At 35.1% G+C, this 11,881-nt stretch overlaps 1 protein-coding gene across 1 annotated transcript; it reads left to right on the top strand.

Annotated features, from left to right (window-relative positions):
- The first annotated feature begins 4,069 nt into the window (after positions 1–4,069).
- LOC149226837 (uncharacterized) lies at positions 4,070–4,837 on the top strand. The gene has a single exon (XM_089380312.1). It carries the CDS (start codon positions 4,070–4,072, stop codon positions 4,835–4,837), a length of 768 nt encoding a protein of 255 aa, XP_089236438.1.
- Positions 4,838–11,881: the final 7,044 nt, after the last annotated feature.

The following is an 11,881-nucleotide window of genomic DNA, read 5'->3' as shown; positions in this document are numbered from 1 at the left end:
TAATTTAAAATACTTTGCTTTTCTCAATATAAAACTATGTTAATTAATATAAATATATATTTTATTGTTATTGATATATTTTTTATTTAACTATTATATACTAATTAAATAAATAAATATCATATAATATCAATTATATTATTTTTAATATTATATCAATTATTTCCTACCGACCATGAAGAGGTCACTATGGAGAGGATTTACCTTGAATGACCAAGAAATCTCACATGTCTCGGAAAGCACTCTAAGCTCGTCAAGGTCTCTCTCCCCAATGTGACCAACTACAATCCTTACACATATGATCTTCTTAGTGGCAGCCAAGGCACCTAAAAGAAGTTTTAGGTAGTACAAATCCTAAATATAGGTCATGTCTCCAATGAAATGTTCATCTAGAGAGTAGGGAAGTTTCGAGGGTCCCGCGGTCAATAATTGATAATAGACCAAAGCATGTGAGTGATATGAAATGGCATTCTACAATCCTGGGTTATATATATATATATATATATATATATATATTCCCATCGAAACATGAGAACCCTCGAATGCAGCACTACATTAATTTAGATGATGTTTTCAATAGTGGATAAACATTGGACCATGAATATAAATATGCATGAGCCTAAGTAGAATGAGCTTAGTAAATGAATACACATACTATATATTCATACTATATAAAGAAAGACAGTGTCATTTACAAATAGAATGAGGATGAGGTTATATTGTAAGTGTGGGTAGCCTTTAGGGCAAAGTTAAGTATTATAAGTATGTACTAAGGCTGTGTTAATTGCATAAGTTTGGCTATACTCGTTAGTAAAGTTAGAAAAACAAATTATGAGGTAATTTTGAGGTAAAGGAGATTATATAAATTGACATTAATTTTTATTTTATTTTATTTATGATTGAGATGATACAAATTAAAATATCAATATATGTTTTATGGTATATGTTTTATGGTCTAATCATATTGTAAGTTGAAAATATATGTAAATAGGATATTGTATTATCATAAATTATAATTATATCTATATATAGTTAATATTTAAAATGTTATATATTAATTTATTATAAAGAATAAAAAATTATAATTTTCACTAAAACTTCTATTAATGAAGTGACAATTAATTATATATATTAATGAAGTGACAATTAATTATATATATATATATATATATATATATATATAATATTAAAAATAAAATAAACTACACATTTAAAAAATATAAAAAAGTTTTATTTTTAATTATTTTGTTTCCCTTGATATAAAACTAAGTTAATTAATATAAATATATAACAATAAAATATTTTTTAGTTATTGATTTTTTATTTTTATTTAATTATTCCATACAAATTAAATAAATAAATATTATGGGATATCAATTATATTATTTTTACATTATATATATTTTTTATTTTTTACATTTAATTTTTTTATTTTTATATAAAATAGATATAAAATTAAAATAATTTATTTATAATTTGTGTTAACTTTTTTATAATTTATTATTTTAAAATAATATTATATTATTTTTACATTACTTATATTTTTTATTTTTTATATTTAATTATTTTATTTTTATATAAAATAAATATAAAATTAAAATAATTTATTTATAATTTGTATTAACTTTTTCTTATAATTTATTATTTTAAATATTATTTTAGTAATTATAAATGTTATACCTCTTCCTCATACTGAACTATATAAAACACCTATGGGAACCAGAATTGAAAATTTAATATCGGCCATCTTGGACAATGACTCCTGAACTAATATCATATTTATTTATGCGTTTATCTCTCTATTTATAATTTCAGCGCTGCTACTTCTCTTCAGTAGCTCACCTCATTCGTGCTTCATTTCTTTCTTTTTTATTGGGGTCTATTTCAATGGCTGCTTCGAAGTTCGCATTAGTGTTTGGCATTTGTATTTTCGCCATCTTTCTGCTATCCCCAGTAACAGCCATAGACGAAGATGGTGCCTCTTTATTGATGTGTTTTATAAATAATTCTGAATATTTGGCTATTGTTTTCTAATTAGATTCCTGGTATATATTTCATTTTGGCTATTGTTTCCTAAGATGAATGTCAACTGATTAAAAAAAATATAAATTCTCGTAATAAGTAGATATATAAATTATAATTAAAAAAAAAAATGTTTTATTTGAAATTGAAATATAAATTATAATTTCAAAAAAAATATGATTTATTAGTAATTATTTGAAATTGAAATATTTGTTGAAACAAGGGTTTGTGGTTGGAGCGAGGGTTACGAAATATAGCACAAGGGTAAATTAGTGCAGAATTTTAGGAACGTCGTTCTGAGAGAGTGAAACGAAGCTGAGAAACGACGGTATTTTGTTTTGGTAAAAACACAAAAGGTAATTATAGTTGTACGGATAGACAGCTCGAGGATAGGCGGTTTTGTCGGTCTGAGTAAAGTAATGGACGAAAGACAGGGGAGGGGCGAAATCCCCTCCTTTAGTGATGTAATAGCAGGTAATCCCAGAAATAGTAGTGGGAATGGGAGGGTGACGGAATTAACTGAGGAAATACCAATCATGGGCAACCAGTGGCAAGCACGATTGGTGAACAAATGCCTTCCACGGGCACAGAAAAAGCCCAGGTATGTAATTCTGAATAACAAGCTGGAAAATTATCGATGTTACATGAGAGATCACGCGTTAATTTGTAAATTTATAGGGTATTGGCCCTCTGAAAGGGACCTCATGAGATGGATTCAACAGCGATGGAAACCAAGAGGACATATTGATCTCAAATTGGGCGGTAAGGGATTTTTTACAGTCATTTTCGCAAATTTACAGGACAAGGAAAAGGTTTTTGAGGAGGGACCACACTTTATGAATAATGCGGGATTGTTTACACGATACTGAGAAGATCGATACAACCCTAACGAAGAGAAAATCATGACAGCACCGATATGGGTTCGCTTATTTGGGTTACCAGATGAATTTTGGGATCCTGAAATATTGGAAGGAATTGGTAATTCAATTGGCACATTTGTGAAGGTGGCTGAATCCACGAAAAGGGGCAGATATACTTCGTACGCAAGGATTTGTGTATATATGAATATCTCAGCCCCTTTACCAGAATCTATTGAGCTTGAGTATCATGATGAACTTTGGCAGCAACCTATTGATTACGAACATATACCGTTTCGCTGCAGACGCTGTCATGTATATGGTCATCTAGCAAGGGATTGCCCACAAATTAAAGTAGTGGAAGTGGCAAAGGACAAGACGGAGGACATTCGACCACGCGAAGGGATGGTAGGAGAAGCACATGAGTTCCAAGAAGTCCAGAGGAGAAGGAGACCAAATCTTGGGACTCCTAACATGCAATCCCAGGAAAGGATTTCAACACTCGAGAGTAAAAACAAGTTCAATATCCTTCAAACGCAAGAAGAAGGCGGAAAACAAGATAAGGAGAGTAATGAGACAAACCAAATGGAACAGGAACAGGAGATCAATGTGGTAGCGCCAATGGAAATCATAAAGGATGGAAAGAGAAAAATTAGAAACCCAAGCAGAGAGCCGGAAGGGGAGGAGGGAGTACGAGATGATATCATTACAGATCAATCAAAGAAGGGGAAGGAAATTGTAAAAGAAGTGGGATCAGATAAGAAAAAATAATGAAGAAGTTACTTACTGATTGGAAAAAACTGGACGAAAGGTTCATCCCAGAAAAAGAGAAACAATTGTATAAGGAAACCTTTCAATGATATAAGGAGAAGAAGGCCGGATTTCTAGAACATAGGTCCGATCAAGACAATCAGGATTCCCAAAGTCTAGAAGGAGATAGTCAAGGTAAGAGCGGAAGGAAAAAAGGGAGACGAACGCTAAATGAATCAATCCAAGCAGTGGGAGAGACTCTTGTTAACTCAGGAAGGGTGATACCTCTGTCAGAGGTATTTCTACAAACTCCTAAAAAGTTTTAAATGATTGTTCTAAGCTGGAATATCAGGGGACTTAATAGTCAAGGGAAACATAGATATTTGAAGGAAAGAGTAAAGAAAGACAAGCCAAGTATTATGGTAATTCAGGAAACGAAAATGGAAAGCCAACAGATGGTAGAAACTGTAAGGAAACTGAAATTAGGATATGAGGTTATGGCCATAGATGCAATAGCGACAGCAGGGGGATTGGCTATTTTGTGGAACCCGGAGGAGGTAATTTTTGAACATTGGTTTACTTTACCTAGAATACTTTCAGGTCTGTTTAGATTAGTAGGGATGGGGGAAAGAATTTTGTTCACCGGGGGATATGGGCCTCCTAATCATCGTGATCGGAAAGATTTCTTGAAGAACCTCCATACTATGAGAAGTTTAATCCCGAACGTCCCGTGGATGATAGGAGGGGATTTTAATATGATCAGGCATCTAGGAGAGAAGAGAGGGGGAGTAAGGAGAGAAGATCCGAATATGGAGGAGTTCAACGATATGATTAGGGATCTGAGATTAGTAGATATACATACAATGAATGGTGTACATACCTGGAACAATCGGCGAGGAGGACAGAATCAAATTGCCTCTAGACTGGATAGATTTCTATTATCGGAGCAAATTTTGAATCGGGATGTGTTCATTGAAGCTAAAATTCTTCCTAGCCTTGGGTCTGATCACTGGCCCATTCGGTTGGAGGTTGATATCAAGCAGGTCAAAGGGAAGAAACCTTTTCTCTTTGAATCTTTTTGGCTTAGGGATCCACAATTTATAAAGAAATTGGAAGACTGGTGGAATCAATGTACTAGCAGGGGCAAAGGGAGAATGCATACTATTCAATTGAAGCTTAAGGAACTAAAACAAAAAATCAAAGAATAGAACAGGAAAGAATTTGGGAATATTATGGAGGCTAAGCAGAAGTTAGAAGGAGAAATGGAGGACATCCAGCAAAAAATAATATTGGAGGGCAGGGATGAAGACAAGAGTAGGGAGGAAGGGCGTATTATCAGTCAGCTAGAGGAGCGACGAAAACAAGAGGAGATTTTGTGGCGACAAAAATCAAGGGTACGTTGGTTAAGGGAAGGCGAAAGAAATACAAAATTCTTTCACCAAGCTATGATTCAACATAGGCAGAGGAATAGAATTTTTTCACTTAAGAATGCAGAAGGCGAAAGAGTGCTAGAACAGGCAGATATTGAAAAGACTCTAGTTGATTACTTTAAGGGGGTGCTCACGGAAAATCAAAGGGATAGAAGGGAAGCAATTACTAATATCTGCAGGGAGATACCAAGAATAGTTACAGAGGACCAAAACAAGGCATTAATGCGGGCAGTAACCATGGAAGAGGTAGAAGAAGTAGTGATGAATATGAGTAGGAATAAGGCTCCAGGGCCAGATGGATATACAATCGAATTCTTCCAGGCAAGCTGGCACTTTCTAGGTAAAGAAATACTGGAGGCGGTGGAGGAATCAAGAATAAGGCAGAGAATCTGGCCAGGTATTAACTCAACCTTTTTTACCTTGATTCCTAAGAGTAATACATCAGAAGAACCACAGGGCTTTAGACCCATAGCCTTGTGTAATGTTATTTATAAGATTATATCTACCTTGATTGCGAAAAGGTTGAAACCTCTCCTACCCAATTTAATTGCGCCTGAACAGACTGGGTTTGTGGAAGGTCGGCAAATTTTGGATGGTATAGTGGTATCTCAGGAAGTAATACATTCTTTAAAACAGAGAAAAAAGAAAGGGATGCTTATGAAGTTGGATTTGTCTAAGGCCTATGATCGATTGAATTGGAATTATCTAAGAGCGGTTTTAGAAGCTTTTGGGTTTGAGAACAGGTGGATTGCATGGATAATTAGTATGGTCTCCACTCCGAACTTCTCAATTTTGGTTAATGGGATACCTGCAGACACGTTTAATGCCACGAGGGGCATTAGGCAGGGGGATCCAATTTCTTCGTTTTTATTCATACTAGCTATGGAAGGATTAAGCAGAAAACTTAAGAAGGAAGTAAGTGAACGATGGATCAAAGGCATTAGATTGTGGGGAGATAATCTAATCATCACACATCAACAGTTCATTGATGATTTGATGTTTTTTGGAGAAGCGTCGCTTAGAGAGGTAAGAAGTTTCAAACATGTCTTAGAAGTTTTTATGAACGCTTCCGGTATGGCGGTTAATAATGATAAATCTTGTACTTTTATATTTAATTCACCTGAAGCTGTCAAGGCTCATTTAACCAGAGTTCTAGGATTTAGACAGGGAGAGTTACCCACAAAATATTTGGGCATTCAGCTAGATATAAACTCAAACTGCATAAAGAATTGGCAAAGCTTATTGGATAAGATCCGGAAAAGATTAGCTAGCTGGTCGTTTAGAATGCTGAATATAGCAAGCCGAGTTATTCTTTTAAAATCGGTATTATTATCTATCCCCATATACCCTCTGTCCATTATGGCTGCCCCCAAAGGCGTTTTTTCTAAATTGAGAGAAATATTGGGTAAATTTCTTTGGGGGGGACCAAAGCAGCAGAAAAAATGGACTCTGGTTTCATGGAAGAATGTAATCAAGAGGAAAGAGGAAGGAGGCCTTGGAGTAAGAGATCTGGAAATCGTAAATAAGGTTTTAGGGGCGAAATTATGGTGGCGATGGGTACAGGGGGGTACAGATGTGTGGAAAAGAATATGGAATCAAAAATATGATATGCCAGGCACAATTGAAGGGCGTCTACGAATAGCAGAAACTCCACGAGGGTCACAAATATGGGAGTTAGCAAGAAATAACAAAGATCTGGTTAGGGACTTCGCTTTCTGGGAAATCCGCGAAGGAAGTTCAGCGAGGTTTTGGGAGGAAGGATGGCAACAGCGTGAGAAGCTGGCGAGAAATCAACCTTTACATGAACTCCAAGCAACAGCGCAACGCGCAGGAATGGAATACGTAAGGGATTATTGGAGAAGAGCAGCATTAAATGATATTTGGAGAGTATGGAAAAGACCGCAGGAATGGGATGAGAGTATAAGTCTGGAGACTGCGCAAGTGTATATAAGAGAAATAGATTCGAGGAAAATTAAGATCCGAGAAGGTAAAGATATCCTTAGATGGGGTAAAGCAATGCAGGGTATGTTTACAGTTAAAGAAGCTTACTACTGGGCTACGAAAGAGGAAAGGGAGGATGAACCAATGGATTGGAAAAAGATTTGGGAAGGTAAATGGTGGCCAAAAGTAACACTTTTTGCATGGTTGGTTTGCAGAGGAAGGATCCTGACTTGGGATAATTTGCAGAAACGAGGAATGATTGGTCCATCAAGGTGTTACCTGTGTAGTAAAGAGATAGAGAATCAGGAACACCTACTAAATCGATGTATGTATACTCAGAGTCTGTGGGAAGAACTTCGGGTACTCTTTGGTAAGTCAAATAGGGATCCCGACAGTCTTAGGAATACCATACTTCAATGGGGAAAGGGGAATTTTCAAAGTAAACTTGTCAGGAGGATATGGAATTTAGCGGTTGGTTTTGTAATATGGGAGGTGTGGAAAGAACGAAATCGCAGAATCTTTCGAGACAGAAGCTGCCACGAATCAAGAATTTGGGATGAAGTCTGTCGATCGATTAAAGAAACGGTCTTATCTGAAGTCTGGAGTGAAGACGATTGGAAATTAAACTCGGAAGAACGGCGAATACTCTCCAAATTGAATATTGACTTTACAATGTTATATCCCAATACTGACAGGAGTAATAGGTATCACGTGCAAAGCCCAAATCATTTTAGATTTCCAGGAGAAAGTCGAACCAAATTGACCTTCGATGGGGCATGGAAGGGTAACCCTCGGCAAGCAGGATGGGGAGGTATTTTTAGAGATAGTAGAGGGATTTCGCGCTGGGCATATGCTGAATGGGGAGGGGAAATGTCGAACAATGAAGCATAGTTATGGGGGGTTTATAATGGACTTCGAATTGCAGCACGAAACGGATATCGAAACCTTGAAATTGAAGGCGATTCCCAACTCACGATAGATATGCTAAGGAAATTGAGGGGTGGCAAAAGCTGGGACCATGTGGCGAAGAGCTGGCGGACAGCAGGGATCATACAGGACATAGAAGGTTTGATGCGGACGATTGACTATATTACGATCAATCATGTTTTGAGGCGAGGTAATAGAGCAGTCGATTTCTTAGCCAATTGGGCATGTGGAGAGCCGAACAGGGAAATGGACGGCAGTTGGTTATCATTCCAGGAGGATCCACGGTGGAATGATTTAAAATCCATATTAAGGCAAGATAATGATGAAGCGATTGAGCATGAAAGGATTGATTAGCTGCCTCCTCATAATGGATAGGAGGGGAAAAGACAAGAGCATTAATGATTGCACAGGGTATATGAAGGCGAGAGTAGCTCAAATTAAAATCAGGAATGGTGCGTATACTCGAACATTGGGAGGAATGATCATCCCAAGAAGGAATGGGGGTAAGGTACCGAGGTGGAGTGGTGGAAGCGTCAGACGGACAGGGGCCATATCACATCATGATCCAAGACCTGAGACGTGTATTAATGAGAAGGATTGGCAGCAACGAAGTATCAAGGAGGAAAGGTGGCCGAGCAGGGTTATATTACTGCATGCGTGTAGCCGATCGGCGACAAGGATAAATTTGGGAGTGCATAGCAGCCAAGTGAGGGGGAGAGTTTCGGATTTCCTGCTTGCATACAGTCCGACGGACTTGGGAGTGAATAACAGCAGTGTTACGAAGTTGCTGATAACCATTATGGCAGTGAACCCAGACAGGGGAGAAGGTAGGCGGACGCGAAGCCAAGGGGTGAGTATGGATACGAAAGGGAAGAGTGTGGTTGAGGAATCATCGCAGAGGATTTACCTTGACATACCGGAGGAGTCGGAAGAGGAGGAATTCGATATACGAGATTATATCGCAGAGGAGGAGCAGCGGCCGACCTCGGGTGGAAAGGTTGGTAAATGGAAGCAGTGCAGCGCTCCATTGGGAGACAGGGGAGATACGGAGGAGGGTTCGGAAGAAGATGAAGAGGACGAGGGTGGCAGGCGTGGAAGGAGTCGAGGTCTGAGAGGACGAGGTAACCTGAGGGGCAGAGGGAGGCCTGCAGCAAGTGGAGGTCGAGGGAACCGAGCTCGAAGATCTGCATATGAGGAAGGATCAGCCAGTGGGGTCAGAGGCAGGAAGAGAGGGAAAAAGGATATGAGGAAGAAATTGCAGGAGGCAGAGGAAGCTTATATTCATGAAACCAACCCCAACATCCGAAGAATTATAGACCACTTAGAGGAAGATGCTATGCAGGAACACTCTGAGCCTGAAATGGAAGATTGGGAGAGTTTTCTCCCTGACCCGGGGCACACAAGAGGGAGAATGTCTTTATACAAGCAGTGATTACATGTCTATTGGGGCATGAAGAGATTACTAGCCAAGGCAATGGAACAAGTGGCCATGGAAATGGTGGAGCTAGCTCAAGGAATGCCCACCCTTAAAAGGGAGCTGAAGAATATCCAAGTAACTCTTCTCATGCAAGATAGAAAGATGGACAAGCTGGTGCAGATGTTTAAAGAAAGTGGAATAGAGGTCAAGGTAGAAAGTGAGGCCAAGCCAGATGCAATGAAACAGTAGAATATGCAGATGCTGATAGGAGGTTTTTCTATACTTCTTTTTTGTCTTTTTGAAATATTAGATGGTCCTGCTTCCAATTAAGAAAAGACTGTTTGTAGTAAGAATAGAGGGGTTTTTAGCTTGGTTAGATAGACTGGACATATACTTTTTTTGGATGGCTGTTAAAAACTTCCGATGGTCACCCGGTTTCCCTTCTGGGCGGGTGGAGACCTGCCTGTGTATGTAATATTTCTTTTTAGTAATAGAATCTTGCCTCAATTTACAAAAAAAAAAAAAAAATTGAAATATTTGTTATCGTTATATTTGTTATATCATTGAGATATATATTTGTTATATATCTAATATTGAGTATTGTTTGTGTTTTTTTAAATGTAAGTATGTAATTATAATTATAAAATTAACTCATTTAATATAGATATTGACTTTTTTATTTTATTTTATAGTTAATTTTGTAATATTCTATTATATATAAGAAATTGATATCGGAATATATTAAATAACTTATATATTCAAATATTTTATTTAAATTAGATATTAAAATATTAAGTGAGAAGTTGGATATGATGAAAAGGTAGTTTTACCAAACTTACTATATTTGGTAAAAATACATTTTCATCATATCCAACTTCTCACTTAATATTTTAATATCTAATTTAAATAAAATATTTGAATATATACGTTGTTTAATATATTCCAATATCAATTTCTTATATATAATAGAATATTACAAAATTAACTATATAATAAAATAAAAAAAGTCAATATCTATATTAAATGAGTTAATTTTATAATTATAATTACATATTTACATTAAAAAAACACAAACAATATTCAATATGTAACAATTATATATCTCAACGATATATAATAAGTTTTACCAAACTTTTTATATATATATATATATATATATATATATAAAGTTTGGTAAAACTACATTTTCATTATATCCAACTTCTCACTTAATATTTTAATATCTAATTTAAATAAAATATTTGAATATATACATTGTTTAATATATTCCAATATCAATTTATTATATATAATAAAATATTACAAAATTAACTATAAAAAAAATAAAAAAAATCAATATCTAGAGTTAATTTTATAATTATAATTACATATTTACATTAAAAAAAACACAAACAATATTAAATATTAGATATATAACAAAAATATATATATATATATATATATGTATATCAATGATATAACAAATATAACCCTAACAAATATTTCAATTTCAAATAATTAGTATATATATATATGTTTTATTATTATATATATAATAATAAGTTTGGTAAAACTACATTTTCATCATATACAACTTCTCCCTTAATATTTTAGTATATAATTTAAATAAAATATTTGAATATATACGTTGTTTAATATATTCCAATATCAATTTCTTATATATAATAGAATATTACAAAATTAACTATCAAATAAAATAAAATAAAAAAAAGTCAATATTTATGGATATGATGAAAATGTAGTTTTACCAAACTATATATATATATATATATATATATACACATTTATTTTGTAAATTAAAATAATTATATTACTTCCACATAGCAAGATTATATGGCTATCTTATTATGGCTTTCCATACATATCTCCTTGAGGTTCAAATATCTTTCTCACACAACCAAGAGTTGATATCATAAAAAACTAGCATGGAATGGCAATTACAAATATCTAATACCCTAAAAAAAAACATAGGCCTCTCCTCAAACCATCCTAAAAATAGAGTGCAACATTGAACATAATTGTTAAACAATCTGTAACCAACTAATAAAGTGATTTGTGACTTAACTCTCACTAAAGGAATTGAGTTTTAATTTTTCCCTTTTTCTCTTGGGTACATCAATTCCCCTTATTATAAAAAAACACACACATGGATATGTGACATCATTTCTATGGTATAAATACATTGCAATATAATCATCCCCTTTTTCCATCTCCTTGTCACTATGTGAGAGATCCAATTCATGGTTTTCTTTTTAATTCCTTGTTGCAGCCACAATTATGGCTCTCTTGCTCATTGCTCTCATGGTTCTCCATTGTTGTGAGAATGGGATGGTGCCCACCAAGCTTGAGCAAAAGCCAAGGGAGAAAATTTTCTTAAAAACTCCTTTTATTGTTGACGAATGGTCGTCTTGTAACCAACACTATCCTTAAATTTTTCTCAGTACTTAGGATCCCTCAAACCACTGCTCATATTTTTATACGCATGTGAGGAGGAAGCCCCTCTGAGAGAGGGTTAGACACTCTCAACTTCACTTTCG

This window comes from Pinus tabuliformis, chromosome J (assembly GCF_031772625.1).
Source record: "Pinus tabuliformis cultivar Carrire ecotype Pingquan chromosome J, CPIR1, whole genome shotgun sequence".
Taxonomy (NCBI): domain Eukaryota; kingdom Viridiplantae; phylum Streptophyta; class Pinopsida; order Pinales; family Pinaceae; genus Pinus; species Pinus tabuliformis.
This window is presented reverse-complemented; position numbering and strand designations above follow the sequence as displayed.

Bases quoted from the DNA above. Each gene is read 5' to 3' on its own strand.
- LOC149226837 (XM_089380312.1), top strand. From the start codon at position 4,070: ATGGAAAGCCAACAGATGGTAGAAACTGTAAGGAAACTGAAATTAGGA.